The 21,483-nt window shown below is 42.4% G+C and overlaps 1 protein-coding gene across 2 annotated transcripts in view; it reads right to left on the bottom strand.

The window, feature by feature from the left end:
• Positions 1-21,483, bottom strand: part of nampt2 (nicotinamide phosphoribosyltransferase 2) — a 37,223-nt gene that overhangs the window by 9,082 nt on the left and 6,658 nt on the right. For both annotated transcript variants that reach the window (XM_063214917.1, XM_063214918.1), the window contains exons 2-6: positions 17,207-17,348; positions 13,331-13,434; positions 12,246-12,374; positions 7,438-7,596; positions 2,662-2,792 (exon numbers count right to left, since the gene is read on the bottom strand). In XM_063214917.1, the coding sequence (XP_063070987.1) occupies positions 2,662-2,792; positions 7,438-7,596; positions 12,246-12,374; positions 13,331-13,434; positions 17,207-17,348 (665 nt within the window). The remainder of the gene's footprint in view (positions 1-2,661; positions 2,793-7,437; positions 7,597-12,245; positions 12,375-13,330; positions 13,435-17,206; positions 17,349-21,483) is intronic.

Here is a 21,483-nt window from a genome sequence, read left to right as displayed (position 1 = left end):
CAGAAAGGAGTTGTTGTTTTAAAGGTGGCAGGCAGCTGCGACTGTGTCATCATAATGGGGACAGTTACTGTGAATAACCCTCAGGCCTTAATGATGCCTGAGGTGGGGCTTCTTCAGAAGTGATTTAGACATGATGGAACAACAACAGGTCTTCCGCAGAACATGCATGAAATGACAGATCGAGATGCCATGGACATTTTTGATTATGGGAGAGTTTGCAAAAAGGTATGAAAGAGGAGGTGTACTGGCTAGTGCTCCAGGTTCTTCAGTATACAGTATTGTGTAAAAAAAAAAATGAGTGCTGGTGCCACTACCACTACTAAACAATAATAACAGGTTCATTTTTTGGTTATGGTGTTGGTAAGGGAAGATGGCCCTGGCAGTTTGGCTTATAAATATTTTTGGTAACACTTTATATTAGGGATACATCTATTAGCACTAATACATACAATGTCCCTGTATAAGTAACTTGTAAGGCATGTACATAGCAAAAACAAACATTTGTTAGGCATGTATTTGCAAATGTCTTGTTCATGCACAAGAAGGGATTTATTACCAATTTAACCTTAGTAAGGACCTAGGCCTTAGCGTTTGCTTAGAGAGTACATGCCTTACAAGTTACTTATACAGGCATTAACATTGTATGTATTAATGCTAATAGATGTATCCCTAAAATAAAGTGTTACCATATTTTTAATGGCTTTTTTGCCTTTATTTGTGACAAGACGGTGACTCCACAAGACAGTGGAGCATAGAGAGGAAATGAGTGACAAGAGGGAGAAGAAGGGGAAGGTTCGGCAAATGAGCCGAGTCGGAATCGAACCCGGGTGGCCGGCGCAGTAACACAGTGCAGGGCCAACACTACCATCTTTATTAGATCCACACCAGGGCTTGACATTAACATTCTCACTCACTGGCCACTGTGGCTAGTGTTTTTCCCGAGCCACTAGCCATTCAGCTATTCTACTAGCCACAAATTTGATATATATCTTTTTTTTTGCTTTATCATACATACTGTACAACTAATTTCAGAAGATAAGTTGCTAAAGCAAGAAGATGAGTGCATAGCTTTCTACTGTATATGGAAATAAATCAAACAAATAGAACCAGAGTAACTGAGCTTTTTCTTTAACTAAAATACAAACAATTGATACACAAGGGGCAATATAGATGAGCCAATGGGCTATTGACACTGAAATTGTTACTACCCGCTGCAAAGTTTTACCAGCATTTGGCCGGTTAGCAGGTGCAAGTGTCAAGCCCTGATCCACACATCTCTATCGACAAACATGATCAACAACACAATCCACATCTCAGCCCAAAGGTTACGCAACGTCAGTATACATACGCGCCAGTGAGGAGCTGTTGTTTTTAAGGTGTCAGGCACCTGTGACTGTGTCATCATAATGGGGACAGTTACTGTGAATAACCCTCAGGCCTGAATGATGCCTGAGGTGGGGCTTCTTCAGAAACGAAGTGATTTAGACATGATGGAACAAGAGGTCTTCCATGGAATATGGAAATTATAGATCAAGATGCCATGGAAATTCTCAAGAAATTAATTAAAAAAAAAAAGCGGTGCACCTTGCGGTTACACAATGAAGGCACATGCCGAAATGCGTCTGTGACACTTGATGCCATAGTTGGATTGGCCAGAAGGCATAGAGGGAATATGCCCGGTTGACTGTTGATGACTTTGGCCTGGTCCTCCCCTCTATGTAGTGGTATCAGTCCTAATGCTGCTACAACAGACCTCTCCAAGTCAGATTTAAATATTCATTTTGGCTGTTGGGATCGAAATAGCTCGTAATGGAAGACTAAAAATGTTGTCCCAGGCTTCATTGTCTCATTGCCTAGCGCAGTGGTTCCCAACCTTTTTCTTCAGGGACCCATATTTTTACCATTGTAATCTTTTGTGACCCAACGGTGCGAGCGGGAATCACGTTACTCTGATTCCTGCAAAAACTAATTTTTTTCCTCAAATTGTTTTAAGTCAAATATAGAATAAATGTTAAATCTATCCCTTACATATTGCTGCTTCTATGCATATTTTAATTTAAATGCTTCATCATTCTTTTATGCTTTTATTCATTCAACATGGGCTATATATGGTATTAAAATAAATTAAACCCTTTAAAATCAAGAGGGCTTCGTGACCCACTGTGGATCTTTGTGGACCCATAGGTTGGGAACCACTGGCCTAGCGGATAAGTCTTGGTTGAAAATGCCCGGCCTGATGCTTTCTCCCAGTCCAGCCCTGCTTGATGCAAGGAGTGCACATTTTTCTGGGTTAAGTTTGAAGTTTCATCACTTGGGCCCGCACACTCAAAGTAATTCATCAACACTTGAGTGAAGCCTGCTCCTTGCTACAAAAGAATTCTTGAGAAAACAAATCCTGTGCCAGTGCGGTTGCGTTATTTAATCACAGATCTAACCACCAGATATGAGAGCACCTGTGAGAATGAATGTGTAGGTGTTTGCTGAGGTGTTTGTGTTTGTGTGTGTGTGTGTGTGTGTGTGTGTGTGTGTGTGTGTGTGATTGTGTGTGTGTGTGATTGTGTGTGTGTGGTCACCTCTGTGTTTGGGGGCGGGGATGGCCATCGGGCAGCCGTAGAAGCGCTGCGTGCGTGTGTGTGTGTGTGTGCGTGCGTGTGTTCTCACCTGTGTTCTGCGGCAGGGATAGAGAAGCCTGCCATGGGACACCAGTAGTAGCGCTGAGCCATCAGGAGACCGGCCACCGTGTCTGTGCTGCAGAAGTTCACCAGGTGAGCAGCTCCACCCAGCGCTGCTGACTACACACACACGCACACACACACACACACACACACACACATACACACACATACACGCAGCACACGCAGACGTGCGTCGCACACGCAGACACGGATACATACAGACACCATTGACACCACAATACACATACACAAGGAAAGAGAGAAAGACACAGGTTAAATTACTGTAAAAGGAACCGAACGAGGAGACATTTGTTCATCACACCATTACCGAACATTACATTTCCTCATACATTTGCGGGAGCACACAGACAGCATGAAATCGGCACCATCTGCAAATACAGACTGAGGAGGTCTGATGTTCCCTCGCTCTCTCGCTCTCGACCTCTCATCCCGATGACTCATAACACATTACTGTATGTCACACGGCTACATTATGTGTGCCGGAATGGGGAGCACTGTGTTTCAGACAGCTTAAAAAAAAAAAAAAAAAAAAAAAAAACCCACACATCACCATCCAAAGTTTCAGTGTGTGCCTTAAAGTTTTTTTTGCTGATACTCCAAACGTTTAACTCCAAACTTCAACTGCACTTTCAATTACATTACTTTTACACAATTACACACAGTTTTTCTTGTTTTCTGGCGCTAGTCAAAATCAAACTACACAAATTGAACTTAAGTTAGCCTACAGAACAAGGGGAAATCGAATTAACCCCTTATCGCGGAGCATCTGTTATAACCTTATCGTCAACAAAATGGTTAAGACCAAACCTAAATACGTTACTTAAAAAGTCTTTCCGTAATGTGATAGCCATGTTGTTATGATGTAGTCGAGTGTTTACAGCAAAGAGTGAATAGTCTCGTTGACAAGCCCATTTAGCATGAAGTGGCTACGGCTAAAACGGCAAACCAAATCCCCTTATTACCGCAAGCAGAACGACGCCTGTCACTCAAGCAACAGTGCAGCGTACCAGGCAGGGGCTTGAGTGAACCGCATGTCATCAACTCATCAAGGCTGCCATCTAATTGTTGACTCATTTTGTGCACCAAAAAAAAAAGCACAAAAAAGGGCGAGCAGAGCAGAGCAGAGGGGAAATGAGGAGTGAACGGTGGGAGCCAATAAAGGCTAATGATAATGGGGACAATGAAGGGAGCGTAATAACAACCCAGGGTGCCATCAACGCTCACAGCCACAGCCACAATAAAGGGTGTGTGTGTGAGTGTGTGTGTGTGTGTGTGTGTGTGTGTGTAATTGCACACATGTACACACACACACACAGATGCCATGTATGTGTATGTGGCCACACAAGCCATCTGCTGTGTGCATAGGAGTCCATCTACACACACACAGAGGCACGCACGGCACACCGTGACCACTTCTTGCAGCCGTGATTCAATTTGCCAAGACTCGAGTCAAGCTGAAAGGCGGGTGGTGGTGACATGGCAGATCCCAGCTGCAGCCAGCGAGACAGCAGAGCAGCCAACAGACAGTCATGCACACAACTCACTCACTGCTGACCAGGGCCAGAGGAAAGACACACGACACGCACACACACCCCTAAATAAGACCATCATTCACCCCCGAACTATGTCACTCGATCGATCAGCCATATGACCGAACAGTCAAGACAAAAACCTCAGAAGGACCAAAAAAACAGAGAGATCAAAACAGTCGATTGCAGTCACATCTTGTGCAACCCTTGAGGAATAAAAAATATAGATCATCGCTCTTCGACCACAGTGAGCAGGAGAGCAATAGAGAGACATTGCTCAGAGTGGAAAGCCCGGGGTGCTCTTCTCATGAGTAGAAAACCATTAAGGGGCTGCGGCAGAAAATACACATGTGGTCCAACTTCAATAAGCTGCAAGATTGCATCTCCTCCTGATAATGCTGCCCGTGAGCAGTAGGGCTGTAACGATACGCTCAACTCACGATTCGGTTCATATCACGATGTTTGACCAACGGTTCAATACGCCTCACAATTTCTGAAATGTATCTGCATTGAAGCTTGGAAACAAATCAAATCATAAGGTTGTTTTATGGACTAATGGGTAACAAAACTTCGAAAGGGCGTATCACGATACTGCCTCCTTGTATCACGATACAGTATTGCGACTCTGAGTATCATGATTTCTCGGTTCGATACAATATAGTTACAGCCCTAGTGAGCAGCCGGCAGGCAGGCAGGATACATACTGCAGCCTCCATTTCCATCGATGGGGGTTAGCGTGCTCGGTCGGAGCTGAGAACGGCGTGAGCTGCCTTGGCAGACAATTGGAGGAACAGGAGATAAGAGGGAGAAAACATTAGCAAGTCCTCAAGTGCCGTCTTGCCTGAAGATCGAGATCGCTCCAAGTCAGCCAGCAAATATAAATTGGTGCACTATTATTGTATAAAGCCTGTTTTTTTAAGAGGGGGGTGGATAAAACAATGTGTCTGTCCGAATGTCACATATTCTAAAATGATAAAATGTCGGTGCAGAGGAGAGAGCGCCAGGGTGAAATGTGAGTGTCATTAGGTTGCTGTGAGGCACTCCTTTCTCTCTCCTTTGGCCAAAGTCTAATAAACTTGCCGACTGAATCATCACCCATGTCAACAGATGCTTCAGCACTTTTTCTTTTGAGCGTATAAGTACAGAGTCATGGTGACTTGGGGAAAAGCACTAGCCACTGTAACCAGTGAGCAAGACAGTTCATACCATACCTTGCTGGTAACCCCTCACCCTAAAACACCTGCTTGCACACTTCCATTATCATTATCATCTCTACCATCAGCTCAGTCAATATAGCGACACACCACGTCTCATTGAAAACTAATCCATCACTGGGGCAACAGAGACCAGACAATACAGTACACACGTCACAGCATGCCCAATTGGAGAGACCTCTGGGAAGGGCAGTGGCTATATCTGCAGTCACGCTGCACCTGGCTCTCTTCCTGTGGGCAGCCTGATGCGAGTGGAGACGACAGTGCCGACCTTTCCGGAGCATGCCGCACCACACCTGCACCGCACTGTCACGGCGTACCATACCGTACCAGGCACTCCCATGCCAAGTAGCGGTTGAGGTGGAGATGGCGGTAACGCTTTAGAATAAGGTTCTTCTAATAAGCGTTTATAGTCACTAGTAAGCAGGTAGTAATACCCTTACAATTGCCCAATAACATGCTTATTGACTGTTAACATCTTATAAGCTGCTTATTATGCGTTTATGGTGGTTTATTTTTTTAGTCTCATTATTCACATCGGTACACATATCCATCTTGATATGCTGACTAATACTAGATATGGAAGTGTCACGAAAAAAAACTAAATTTTCAAGATGACTGCCATGTGTACCGATTTTCATGCTTTTACTCAAATAGAGTTACTCATCAGATGTTAACAACATTAATAAGCATATTAACAAAGTCAATAAGCATGTTATTGGGCACTTGTAAGGGTATTACTACCTGCTTACTAGTGACTGTAAACGCTTATTAGAAGAACCTTTAAAGCGTTACCGAGATGGTTACCTCCAGACTGGAGTGGAGTGGTGTGACAATTATGCAGAGGTTAGAGGGCCTAGGTAAGCACAGAAAAGTTTAATTTCCATTTCAGTAGCAGTTGCAGCAGCACTAGTCACTGGAGTGCCTTGAGGCTTTGAAGACATCAAGATAGCAAATTGCACAGCAATTTGGTTTGCTATTGCCCGAGGAGTGACCTAGCAGGGAATCGGCTCCCTGATGCTTTTCAGTATGAATGTGCACAGATTTTAAATTTATTTATTACTTTTGTATTTTTCATACCCGTTTTTTGAGCCACGGAAAGCAGAGAACAAGTGAACAACACAAGAGGGAGTTTACTGCTGACACTAACTGTATGTGGAGTTTATCATTCATGCAGGCAGGGCTCTAAATTTACACCAGCCAACTGGCCTAATGCCGGGGAAATTTCAGTTTGGCTGGTAGAAAAGGCCAATTTAGGAGCCACTTTGATCCATTATTGAGTGTGTGTTTTGCTCTTAAGATTAATATCTACTAGCCATTTTGGCTGGCAATAAAAACAAAATCATTTAGAGCCCTGTATGCAGGTCATCACAAAAGAGTTTAGTTGTAGGAAAATGCACTGCTATCTTGAAGATGGTTCATCTGCTCCTCTGACAGACTTTCTCAATTCTAATTCCGATGCGTGATGCTTTAATTGGTTGAGCAAACACTTCACCAACAGAGACTCACAGCAGTCAGATTTCACAAAGAGTCGGGGGGAAAATAACTAATAATAATAGGAATAGATTTCAATGCTTAGGCAAACTTGTATGGGCAGAAGTCCTATTGAGATCTCCATATGACTTATACATTTAGGTGAAGGTCAGTGGCCCGTTTCCCAACCAATTGGGCTGCATCTGGAGGCTATCTGCCCATCTGAAGCAGCCTCATCACTACAGGCTTTTAACCCTAGTCGTTCTGCGTCAGCAGAACAAAAAATACAAAAAAAACCCCACAAAATGTCAGCACACATGACCAAGTTATCTCTCTTTCTATTTCAAGCACATGATAACATCTAGTCTTCAATGTAATTTCAGCAGTTAAAAAACCCAAAAAACAAGAAGAGCAAACAAACAAGTCAGAATTATGAGGTCATAAGTTGTCAAGTGACAGTTGGGACTATAGTAAATGTAGCCAATGTGACATCCACGTTTCCACAACCCCGTGGCCTGACCTCACCTCTTGGGAGGAGACCCCCCGGTAGCCGAAGTCGTGCAGCTTGAAGTCCAGGCCCTCCAGGCTGCCGGAGGTGGCCTTCAGGTGCTTGGCCAGGATCTTCTTGAACTCCCGGGAGACGGTCGCCACGGTGATGGGGTACCACATCTGCACCAGCATGGTCTGAATGGGGGGCGGGGGGGCGGATGGAGAGATGGGTAAAACAGAGTCAGAGACCATGGAGAAGTACACACACGCCATGAGCAGGGAAAGCCATGGAATTTGGGGGAAGGGAAGGAGTTGTGGCCAGCGTAAAAAGCTACAAAGTCTTCTTTAGGTTAGGTATCCTTTAGTTTAGTACTTGGAGAAGGAACAACAGAGTTTACAAGAAGAGGGGATGAAAGGTAAAGGGTCATTTCACGTGAAATCAGACACTTTGGGACCCGACCGACCCGGATTTCAATCATACTTGGTGTGCCTTTTCAGTAGCAAGGTAGCACCACAGAACTGCATTGGTTTGAATCTGACACTAATATTAAGGGAGAAACAGACTAGGAAAGGTTCACATGTGAGGGTAGGACACTATACATTCAGCCTTGAATATATCAGTCAGTGTTAGTCACAAAAAGATGCCTGTGGTGTTGTTTGAAAGCTCTTTTCTGGCTCTACATATTACACAATCACCTTGGAATACAACTACTCTCAGAATATGAATTATGATAAATTGAAAAATTAAAAATTGAATATCTAAAAAACTTATATTTTAAAATGGCCAGTTCCTTGTCCAAACGTAGCCGGCAATGTCATGAGCAGCACCTAAAATGCTGGTGTTCGGTTTGTTAATCATTTCAGAGAGAATTTGACTCACAAATATGGCGTCATACAGACCACTTACTAATAATATGGTAATACCATAGTAGCATCACATGACAAAACAAAAACACAAAACAAAAATGGTCAGTTTCCATGGTCCCAGGTTTCAGAAACTAAGGCAGATGTCCATTTATACACACCAAATGATGATATGTGAATGTTTTGAACATTCCTTCTCTGTGTACCTGTGCCATCTTCCCTTTACCGTACTTTAAAGAGATAATCAATGGCTACACTCTCATTTTGTACTCTACCACTGCATTTGAAGCAACAGCTGTGTCTTTTGTAGATAATGTATAAGTACGTCCCGTTGCAGTTACAGGTTCCACTACCAGAAGCACATCCTGATGATCCATGACAAGTCTATCTGGTCTGAAGGGAAAAGTGAAGGATGGAGATGGCCCATGAGGAAGCAGGAAGTTCAGTTTCACCTCTCCAGTGCTCGGCATACATTCCTCAGCACATGCTAGCCACCAGTTGCCATCATATACAGCTACAACATACCCTTTGATGCTTGAAAATGTAACACATTCCTTTACTGAGCTCACTCTTTCAACTCTGCCTTCTCTGAATGCTCAAAATGGCCTAACTTCCACTGTGTCCATTGACAATGGGCAGAAGCTGTGTAGTTTTTGAGTACCTGGAATAGTTCTTGCAGATTCAAACCTTTTCAACAGGTTCTCAGCTTCATGATGGTACATCTCTGTTGTGGCAAACTGGCAATGGATGTTCTTGACATTATCCTTGACAAATTCAAACAGTTGGTATGGCGTTACAATTTAATTGTCAATAGGACGTTGCAGACTTGCTCGTGCAGCAAGCCATTTAACTGTCCCTCCAACGCCATCACATGGACCTTTGCCATGTGATGTGGCAAAAAAGTGCCACTCTGCAGGTATGTGAAAATCTGCCTCGTGGTGGCACAAATTTGTTGTGCTTTTAAGGTTCTTATATTGTGCAGCACAGCCATCAGAAAAAAATATAGGATCTTCTTTGGACGTTCTGTCATTGATGAAGTGTCACTGAGGAACTGAATTAGGAGCTTCTGAAACAGATGTACAGCAATTGTATCATGAATGTTGCAGTCTGAAATAACAACAAAACAGATTTTTTTTCCCAGTTTCAACTGATCTTGGTAGTAGCATACAAATGGATGGATTGTGGCCTGCACTGGTTGTTCCAGTGAAAGGATTGAATAGCATCTTGAATTACAAAACTATAGTTTTAAAAACGTTCCTGGTTCAAGGGAGTCAGTCAAGGATAATGTCAAGAACATCCATTGCCAGTTTGCCACAACAGAGATGTACCATCATGAAGCTGAGAACCTGTTGAAAAGGTTTGAATCTGCAAGAACTATTCCAGGTACTCAAAAACTACACAGCTTCTGCCCATTGTCAATGGACACAGTGGAAGTTAGGCCATTTTGAGCATTCAGAGAAGACAGAGTTGAAAGAGTGAGCTCAGTAAAGGAATGTGTTACATTTTCAAGCATCAAAGGGTATGTTGTAGCTGTATATGATGGCAACAGGGTGGCTAGCATGTGCTGAGGAATGTATGCCGAGCACTGGAGAGGTGAAACTGAACTTCCTGCATCCTCATGGGCCATCTCCATCCTTCACTTTTCCCTTCAGACCAGATAGACTTGTCATGGATCATCAGGATGTGCTTCTAGTGGAACCTGTAACTGCAACGGGACGTACTTATACATTATCTACAAAAGACACAGCTGTTGCTTCAAATGCAGTGGTAGAGTACAAAATGAGAGTGTAGCCATTGATTATCTCTTTAAAGTACGGTAAAGGGAAGATGGCACAGGTACACAGAGAAGGAATATTCAAACATTCACATATCATCATTTGGTGTGTATAAATGGACATCTGCCTTAGTTTCTGAAACCTGGGACCATGGACACTGACCATTTTTGTTTTGTTTTTGTTTTGTCATGTGATGCTACTATGGTATTACCATATTATTAGTAAGTGGTCTGTATGACGCCATATTTGTGAGTCAAATTCTCTCTGAAATGAATAACAAACCGAACACCAGCATTTTAGGTGCTGCTCATGACATTGCCGGCTACGTTTGGTCAAGGAACTGGCCATTTTAAAATATAAGTTTTTTAGATATTCAATTTTTAATTTTTCAATTTATCATAATTCATATTCTGAGAGTAGTTGTATTCCAAGGTGATTGTGTAATATGTAGAGCCAGAAAAGAGCTTTCAAACAACACCACAGGCATCTTTTTGTGACTAACACTGACTGATATATTCAAGGCTGAATGTATAGTGTCCTACCCTCACATGTGAACCTTTCCTAGTCTGTATCTCCCTTAATATTAGTGTCAGATTCAAACCAATGCAGTTCTGTGGTGCTACCTTGCTACTGAAAAGGCACACCAAGTATGATCGAAATCCGGGTCGGTCGGGTCCCAAAGTGTCTGATTTCACGTAAAATGACCCTAAAGAGAAAAGCAAGTACAAATCAAACCAAAAGAAAGAAAGACAGGGGAGGGAACAGAGTGAGAGTGTGAAAGAGAGGCCATCAGGGAGACAAAGGGAACTTCAGAGAGAGAGAGAGAGAGAGAGAGCGAGAGAGAGAGAGAGAGAGAGAGAGAGAGAGAGAGAGAGAGAGAGAGAGATATTACAACAGTGATCTGTGGGTGGACAGTAGAGCTCAGGCAGACAGACATCAGGACTAAGAGACAAGATAAACAGAGGCAGCGAGGGAGAGAGAGAGAGAGAGCGAGATGGAGACAGAGAGCAATAGCTGGACAGAGGAGAGAGGAGAGAGTAGAGCAGTGGAGCATGTCCCAGGACAGAGGACAGGGGGGGTGTGACTGATGTGTGATGGTGGGGGCCAGCTATCAGGAGAGAGGAGAGAGTAGAGCAGTGGAGCATGTCCCAGGACAGAGGACAGGGGGGGTGTGACTGATGTGTGATGGTGGGGGCCAGCTATCGGGCGATGGCACGGTGGCCACCAGGAGACCAATGGGGCTCCAGTCCACCAGCAGCCAGGCAGTCACCATCTCCCATGACCTCATTTCCCTAATTACCGCTGACTGGGCCGCTTCTGGGAGCCGCCGCCGTGCTGGCATAAGCAAATACTACAGTACACGCCAGCGTACATGGCACGCACGCACAGAGATACACACCACAGTCAGAGTGACACATATCCAGTCATAGTCACACACTGGCAGACACAAAACAGACAGAAGGAAAGACACAAAACATACAAACAGCTGTACACATAGTCAGAGTAACACATTCACAAACACAAACACAAACACAGTCTTTCTCTCGTGTGTGTGCCCTCATTCTCTCTCTCTCTCTCACACACACACACACACACACACACACACACACACACACACACACACACACACACACACACACACACACACACACACACACACACACACACACACACACACACACACACACACACACACACACACACACACACACACAGCTCTGGTGTATTGCCTCAAACCAAAGGCTGGACAGGAGCGATCCATCATACACCATTTGCTGGTAACCAGAAATTGATCTGGCTGCAGACCAAAAGAAACAATTCTGGCGCGCCATTAAATGCTATGAAAACGCTTCACAAATAGCCACATACATTATGCTAATGTGCTACAATTACGCTTAATAAATGTGCCATATGCTAGCAAATGCTAAATCAAATAATTTCAAAGCCCCATCATAATATACTACTTCAGCTTAGGGGTGGGCGATATGGCAAAAATGTCATATCACGATTTTTTTGCATAAAAATTTCATTCCGATTTCTTATCACGATTTTCCATTGAGATAAAAACAACAAAAAACAAAAACAGACATTTTATATACTTTTCACCATTCACGATTTAACGATTCACGATTTCATATCTTCATATCGCCCACCCCTACTTCAGCTGCATCACAAAGAGATCAAAGTTAAAAAGGAATGCAATACCTCAACATAGTTGGTGAGCCAGAAAAAGTCCGGATCTGTGTTCTCAACGGTGAAGAGGACGTTCCCTCTCGGGATGATCTTGCCTTCGGGAACGGCTTTGATCCGGATGGGAAGACGACCATCGTATTTCTGACCATGGCAAGGAGAAGTAAAGAAGTGGAAGAGAGAAAGTGAGTGAGAAACCATTAATACAAGGCCACTGTTACAATACGATTGTTATTACCAGAATGGCAATGACTAACTGTAATGTATTAGGGCCAAAACATACCAAGGCGGAACGGAACGGTCGCAGGACGGACGCGGTCTTTCTGCTTAGTTTTGGCCGGCGTGCTTTTCTCTGCCTTGCACACTGACAGCGTCGGCGTGCGCGGCCAGTCCTATTCAAAACCCTAGCCACAGCCAAAGCTAGCATGCTATTTTGCCATTCATTTGAATGAGACACCGCCGGTCGCCGGCGTGAAAAATACGCTCGAGTTCTATTTTCCAAATGCAGCGCGGCGCGGAGCCGGCTCCCGCGGCGCTGACGCCCGACTACCGCCGGTTGGTGTGCAAGGACAGATAGGTTTCAATGTATTTTCACCGACGCCGGTAAAAAACGTGGCCGTTCCGCGACGCTTTACCGCCTTGGTGTGTAAGACCCCTTACAAAAGACTCTGTAATTGTGTACGGTTGTAACTGGACAGTCCATCCGGGAAATTGCAATGTTGCGATTTGGAAATCTTGTGCAACTTATGCAACCGGGTGATGTTGCAATTTAAACAATCACCGTGATTTCCCACAACTTAGGCCAATCCTCGGCAACATATTGCGCTGGCATCACTGACGTCACAAAATCACAACAAAAATGTAAAAAGCCTGTAACTTTCATCTCAATTTTCTGGAAAACCTCAAGCAACATTTTAGCCTGCAACTTTTAGAAAAATGCTTGCGAACTCCGGAGGGGGGACTGACTAGACCAGTGTGGTAGTAAGATTTTTTTTAACGAATAGTTGCCCAGCTACTGGGTTCAGACAAATCTGTGTGTTGCCATCACTGACTGTCTGGATTATTTAGGGTAACAAGGCCTTCATGTTAGCTTCACCTACCTCCAGAACTCTCCTCCAGCCCTCTTCGTCAAACACCTTCTGTTTAAAGTGCATCTGGAAGAACTGCTTAGCCTCCTGGATCTTCTCCTCTGTGATAACACGACCTGGGGATGGAGGGATGAGAAGGGGGTGGATTGAGAAGAGTTGGATGACAAGTGGGTAAGAGGCAGTTCATGAAGTTATCTACCAAAATAAATGCACACCTCACATTATTGAGGTCAGGGGGTAAAGGGGGGAAAAAAATGCATAAATGATTGTAAAAGTGCCAAGTGGATGTCCCGCACACCGAAACTCCAAGGGAAAGATTTTTTCTAGAAGCAGTCAGAGAGTAGAACTAGAAACCTCCGCCGGGCCATTGGGTTACATCCCATTTCTTCTTCATTTCAAGTATTTCTTTCTGTTAGAAACTGGAATGCCAAAATTTGCCCTATATCGCAATGATCCGGATCACCACCAAAATGTAATCAGTTGTTCCTTTGGTCATTTCCAACAAGTTCACAAAATTTCATCAAAATCTGTTCATAACTTTCTGGGTTATCCTGCTGACAGACAGACAGACAAACAAACAAACCAACGCGACCGAAAACATAACCTCCTTGGCGGAGCTAATAAAACAAGCAGCACTTCGACCAACTAAGGTCTTCTTCTGGCATGTAAGAGGCAGATCAAAGAAAGAAAAAAAAGTGAAGGGGGGAAAAAGACTTTAAAAAGAGGGCACCTAATTAACCCCGCAAATAAGCACATCCCTGTCCACAGCTTAGCAGAAGCTGTTTTTTTTCATGGTAGACCAGGGATAAGAAAAAGACAACAAAAAAGTATTCGGTGGCTCCCAACAAAAGAAGCAAAGATCTTGTCAGGGCGCTGCTGGGCAGAGGTTGCTGATAGGCCAGCAAATCCCCTCCTCAAGTCAGGGGAGAGGTTACCATGACGGGGGAAGAGGAGGGGGTCAGATGGTCGGCCTTCCTGCCTGTTGAGGCAGCTTGACCCCAGGACACTTAGATCTATCTGGACACTAAGGTGATCAAGGGGTCAATCGATACACATTCCACACATGAGGTCAGTGAGTTCGTTGACTTGCTGAAGTTTTGAATAGGAACTGGGCAAACAGTGCAGACCAGGCAAGAACGAAAATCAAAACAAAACACATGCAACACCATATGTGAAATGGATGACACCATGAACTTAAAAGTGTTAGAACTGGTGTATTAACTGTCCTGCAGTTTTTCTAATCCAACTTGTGGTTTAAAAAAATCTATCATGCTCTATCATTACAAATATACAGTATATGGGCTCAAAGTGAAAATAACTGTGTCCTGACTGAGAGGAAGAAGGGGTAGCCTCGTCAGAGTGCATCTGAAAAAAATCTTTGGGTGAAAAGGTCAGAACATTGCTTTTTCCATGAATCTCCATTTCAGGCATGGCATGAGATGAGATGGTATGGTATGGAATCATTGACATAACTGTGTATGTGCTGCTCTGAGGTTTGTCAACACGGCATGTGTTTCCCCGATGACAAAGGCAAGTTACGTCTATTGGCAACCATGTGGTCACACACACACACACACACACACACGATATCTGAATACAACTTGTCACCTATTGTCTACATGTGGACACCAAAAGTTGCCATGTTGATTGGATCACTTGTTTAACTACTACTTAACTACTAATCAAATCAAATGCCTTCAGGACATAGATAAGGACTTAGGAACTGAAAGGTAAACGAAAAAGCCCCATGGATCCTTGACCAAGAGGTGACAGCCCAAGAAACCTACAAAAGACCAGCTTTTGGAGAATGAAGAGTTATGCTTTCGTGGCTGCGAAGTCAAGATGCACAGACCACAGACTCTAGAGCCCTGCAATGCTTTAAACATTTGTACTTTTTTGATGGATGCTTTGGATAAATAAACCAGCCAATTTTAAGAATTTGACACCATGCTCTCTGACTCTTTTAAAAGAACACGCTGGATTCCAGCTAATACATAGAACGTTTGCAAAATGGGGTTTTTAATGATTTTCATGGCTTGGAGTAGAATGGCTAGAATCCAACAACACACACACACAATGAATATACTCCTCCTTTAACCCATTTTTTCCTAACCCCTTTTGGGGAAAGGGTGTCCTCTGCCTATTAAATCCTAAATATCTCAGCCTCAGAAGCATATACAAACATGAAATAAGTTAGGACCCTCGTTTTGCCTTAGAATGTGTTCATTCAACTATAACTTACCCATATTTTTTAATAAAACAGCTCAAATCTCAATAACCTGAATGCAGCATATGTGTGTCTCCAGGACACAATGGGTTAAACAACACTGGAAGGAGACACAGAAAACAAATGTTCGGGTTTGTGACTAACATTGGGGCATGTTGTGCAGGAGAAGCAATTGCACTGTTTATATTTTAAGTTGACACAGACCAACTGTTGGCAATATGTGTTGCCTTCATCCAATCTTCCGGGAACTGACGTTTAAAGAAATGCAATTTTGCAACTGAAGATTGCAAAGTCTGATGTACAGTGTACATTTGTGTAAATGTGTTACTTAAACTGTAAATTGGCTGCAACATTGTGGCTGCACCAGGAACAGAACCAGAAAATAAGCAGAACATAATATATGCAACACAACCCCATACATGAGCATAATATGGAAAGGAAACGGTACAAAAATAAAACCCTCAACAACATCAGTACATAGACCAGTGTTTCTCAAACATTTTCAGACCGAGGACCACTTTGTCCCCCCAAGAATGTTCAGGGACCACCTGTCAACTGAATTGACAGTTGGCAAGTACTAATTCGACACTGCTAATTTCGATGCAGGTCACTTACTTTTCATTCACATTTTCAAGCCCATCCTATTGTGGTGAAAATATGACTTCAGCTATGCTAGTTTGTCTTGGAAAAGTAGAAATCCCCTCGCGGACCACCTAAAACCTGTTGCGGACCACCAGTGGTCCCCGGACCACACTTTGAGAATCACTGACATAGACTGAACACAATGCAGCATAAAAACACAAATTGCAACATAGGGGTGAATGACAACATGGCCACTGCTGGAACAAGAGGGCTTAGGTTGGGTGTGGGGTAGCTATCCTAATACAGGTAGTCGTTTTCCGGAGTGGGTGGGCGCATCCAAAGTCACTTTTTTGCAGGTGTTTAACAGTGTCAGACAAAGGAAAGAGGTTGGTCTGCACATTGCACTTACACTCTAAAAATATAAACTTAATTGTGTTCCAAAGTATCTGGCATGCAGTACGTGTTTATTATGTAGTATGCGTCATCATTATTATGTTTTAGGAGGCTTTTATACCTTTATTTGATAGGACAATGTGAGAAGGTAGGAGGTGGGAGAGAGACAGACGGGGGGAGGATCGGGAAATGACCTCAGGCCAGAATCAAACCCGGGTCCCCGGCGTAACAGTTCAGTGCCCTAACCATTTGAACCACGGCCGGGGCCGAATGCTGTAACCATTGAACTAGAATCAGGGGTCACCAACGTTGTGCCCGCAGGCGCCAGGTAGCCCTCCAGGAGCTTCTGAGGTGCCCACCAAGGATGTTAATAAACAGTGACGACTACGAGATTTTAGTCACAGTTAATGCTTTTCTTGATTTTAATATGAGCTTATTTATTCTTTATAACCTACGTATAAGCAAAGTATCATTCAATAGTAGTGTGATTTGAAAATGATGCCAAGACACCAGTAGAGGATTTTGAACTAAAGTAGCCCTCGGTTATCCCTCAGGAGCCCTCGGGTAGCCCTTGGTAGCCCTCAGACCCAGAAAGGTTGGGGACCCCTGAACTAGATGAAGTCATTTTAGAGCATACATGTTAAATGCAGACTAACGTCTTTCCACAGGGTTTTACTGATTCTCACCTGCCAGGTACTTCTTGAGGAGGTACTGCAGGCCGAAGAAGACCACCTCTGGGAACTGGGGGTCCCTTCGATCCTTTCGCCGACACTCGAAATACGAGTATATTTTATTCACGTTTGGTGGATACTGCTTATAATGTGTGACCTGAAATGACAAAAAAACAGAGAGGGTTCAGACAAGGAGAAAGTGGGTGATTCTCACGAAGCTAAAAAAAACAATGGCAATGACTTTTTAATGGTCAAATATGACAGGGATTCTTTTGATAATATACATGACTGAAGAGCGAGACGTGTACTTTCTGGCACACTAGTTCATTTTAAGAAATATTATTTTTATTTTCCACTTTTTATGCATTTTATAGGCAAATTCTCATTACCGAAATGTGTCCCGACCAAAATTTCTGGTCTTTGAATTAGGGTAAAACATAATAAAAACTTTAAAAATACAGAAATGACACTACAAGAGCGTTAGTCTATGTCCGAAGTTTCATTAAGTGTTCCTTGTTGGCAATTTAAATAATGAACACTAATGAATATTTCAAGAAAAGATCGTGTCCCCAAGTTTTTCTTCTCATTACCGCAATATATTTCAGAACTACAATTAAAAGCCATCAGAATTTCAATATGAGCTGAAACTACCTCCAATTCATCTGTACTAACAGGAGATTCAAGATTGCTACATGATTAGTCAGCCTTATTGTTTGTGCCTGTACAATGTCACAATTTGTCTCAAAAATATGCAAATACGACAAAAGTGGTTCTCATTACCGAAATCAGTCAATATTTCGAAATGAAAAAGATTTTTTCATTTTAAACTTGCTTGGTAATAGGGTATTCCTTTTCAGAATTCAACAATGGTCATGAATTAGCTATGTCATAATTACTCAAGTTACAGTTAGCATTATTGTGCTGAGCCATCTCATTACCGCAATACACATTCTCATTACCGCAATGTTTTAAGTACCTTTCGGTAATGAGGATTGTCAATTTCGGTAATGAGACTCTATGGTGATTTACATTTAGAATATATTTTCATGACATATATGTATTTCGCTTTTTATTTATGTACATTTTTAAACATGCAACTGCAACCTTAAATAGAAATTATATTTTTGCAGTATAAATATTGTCACTATGTCACTTAATTATAGTTAAAGCACTTGATGGAAGTGTTAAGTGAAATTGCATCCATTTCAGGTTGAAATATGCAATTGAATCGATATTCGATATACAATATTGTAAGTAAACAAAGCAAAAGTAAATGCCTAACATAAACAATAGTTCCTTCAACTAATGGGGGTTGTCTGTAAAAGTGATCATCTCCATATACATTGCATAGGCTAAATTCAGTGGTCATATACAGTAGGTGTTGTTCATAGACCATTTTTCTGTTCTCATCCTTTCTAGCTAATGTTGTGGTAACATTTACATTTTGTCCCACCCTTGGAAGAACAATAACTTAATCGACTATGGGCCAGAAACCCTGTTGTGAGAGTTAATTGAGAGTAGCAAGTCACAACTTAATTCTTGCTCACATGCCAACCCATGAATCAATATTCTGGCTGTTTCCACCCTCGAAATGTGGTCTTTTGATGCAAAAAATGGTCAAATTGCCTAGTGATGTCACCCAATGCAAAGGCAATTGCAAACAACGAAGCCAGCACTCGCTGTGAAGTTGTCAGATTGCGTAGATGGCAAAAAGGGAAAAAGTTGGGAGACAAAATCGACTCACTTCAAGTCTATGTGCTTTCCCAGAAATTGACAGGTTTTTTTGCTTCCTGTGTTTGGTTGTCATACCCTCATTTGTAGTGGGTTTGAGTATTTATCCTTTTTTACTAACTTGACTTCCTTCCAAAATCTTTGTGGTGTCACAAAAGGCTTGGCATTTGAAATAGCAGTGAATAGGCCTTTTTAGCGAATTCAGTGTGAAGCAGTTTTTAGAATATTTCAATCAAAACTAGTAAGAATAATCATTTGGAGGAATGCTGTAGTTGCCTTTACACTTTCCCAAATTAGAAACTGCTTATGCATGTTGTTTGCAACTTTTAGCAAGGTTTCAGGCCCCATACTCCGATCCTTTAGCCATGCTCAAACACCCATGTACCCATCTTTTAGTCATGCTGTGGGTTCTTGATGTCCTGGGTAAGTGGAGAGGCAACTGGATCAAAACAGCCTCCAAATGCACTTTGCACTGATTTAGCTGAAAATGCCCATTCACAGCAATTCAAAATTCCAAGTCTATTGTGCCACCCGTTGACAAGTACCAAACATGCTAGAAAATGACAAGGAAGTTAAGGTAATGCAATGGAACAATACTGCAAGAGAACAACGTTTTAATTCTGTTTCATGCACCCTATACTATTATGGGCATGTCTGATATTGTCCTGAAAACCAAACATTTTTTCAAAAATGCGAGTGAAGTGAAAGCCCACTTGGGAAACTACAACTCCCATTGTCATTGTGATCCAGCACTCCACAGCACACACATGAACACTGCACACAAAAGAATGGCATTTATGCCTCATCCCCAATAGCACCTGAATGGGAGCAGTACTATGATCAGGGTACCTCAGTCATGGAGGAGGATGGGGGAGATCACTGGTTAATTACTCCCTCCACCAACCTGGCGGGTCGGGAATCGGGAGTCTGATGATGACGTAACCCATGACTGCCATTGATGTGCAATGTGCAACACAAGCAGTTAGTGGTGTTCAGTGATATTTCATAACACATAACGTTCATTGTGAATTCCAGCTTTGGTCCGGACAGCATTATGGTGATACTGTACCGAAAATGTACCGAACTGTGACCCTAAAACCAAGGTGTACCGAACCCACATACCATACAAGCTACTCTAGTCATCTCTTGTTCCTTCTACTACCTACTTCCTAGTTGCCGGTGCGTGCTGAGTCAGAAAAAAAGTCCAGTGCACGACATTGCACTGCGACATGATTTTCCTCATGACAGATTTAGATTTCTGGTCCACTATAGATTTTTGGCTGGAGAGATAAGTGGTGAGTTGTGATGTCATTCAGGGTGGGGATGAGGAGTGGGATGTATGCGCTTCATTGGGGTCATCAGGTGGCTACCCTCCGGTGTTTTGATGATGGACTAACTTTAAATTCAGAGTGCACCCCATGGCCTTCACCCCCTATACTATGATGTTACTTTGGTGCCCAGGAGGGGCCTCACCTCTTCACCTACTGCAGGGGTGGGGAACCTTTTTCATTCGAGGGGCCTCTTCAAATTTATCTGAGGATTTCCCCCTGCACATTAGGCCTATATTGAAGGCAGCCACCTTTAAAACAGACCCCACCTTCTCTAGTTCCCCTGAATATAACTTAATTGTATTGCAAATGTTGATTCCTTTACAAAATATGTCATATTTCATGTGAAGCTGCATAACATTGAATTTATATCGGGGGCCTGATCAAACAGCCTCAAATGGCCCTCGAGACAGGTTCCCCACCCCTGACCTATGGTCTTTTATGGTCTTTGGCTGGGTCAAGTCTTGAATCCCAATATCCTTCAGTAGCTTAATGAATGGTTTTATATAGAATATATTTATCATCTTATTAGGTGTCATTTGATTAGTTCTGCCCTGGAGACTCTGTCATTGTGCTAATAATAATAACAAATCACATCACTTACTAATATTAGGCTTTAGTTCAATTTATTCCTCCTTATTCTCATTACCGAAAACTCATTCTCATTACCGAAATGTATCCCTCATTACCGAAATGAGCACTTAATTGTAAAAAAAAGTACTAAAGGAAAACTGTATTCATATATATTTTTTATGAACACAGTACCTTTCATGTTTCTTTCACTTCAATATATTTTTGGACCGAAATTGTAGGTTTTCACTGATTTATTCTAAAATTAAAGAGGAAAACAAATGATCCTATTGCGGTAATGAGGTAAAATGGTAAAATTCTTAAACTACAATAATAAGGAAAAAAACTTTTTTGAGTGTTTTATGTAGCCCCTAGTACAACTATCAATATTCAATGAACAAAACTGCAAGAACAATTAAGTTTCCTAATACATTTCATGAAAGACAAAAATTGCGGTAATGAGCATTTTAGCAGACATGGACTTTTAAAACGTTAAAAAAATTGTTTTAAATAGTTGTCAGGTAAGTTGATATTATTGTGCTTAGTAACTGTACACTTTAATGTAACCGATTCAAAAAGAAATTCAATCAAAAAAGCATTTTGAAAAAATGGTTGTCAAAACACCTTTGTTGCGCATTTCGTGAGAATCACCCAAGTGTACTA

The sequence above is a fragment of the Engraulis encrasicolus genome, chromosome 14 (assembly GCF_034702125.1).
Source record: "Engraulis encrasicolus isolate BLACKSEA-1 chromosome 14, IST_EnEncr_1.0, whole genome shotgun sequence".
NCBI lineage: Eukaryota > Metazoa > Chordata > Actinopteri > Clupeiformes > Engraulidae > Engraulis > Engraulis encrasicolus.
Note: the sequence above shows the minus strand (reverse complement) of the source record. Positions and strands in the feature narration are given on the sequence as shown.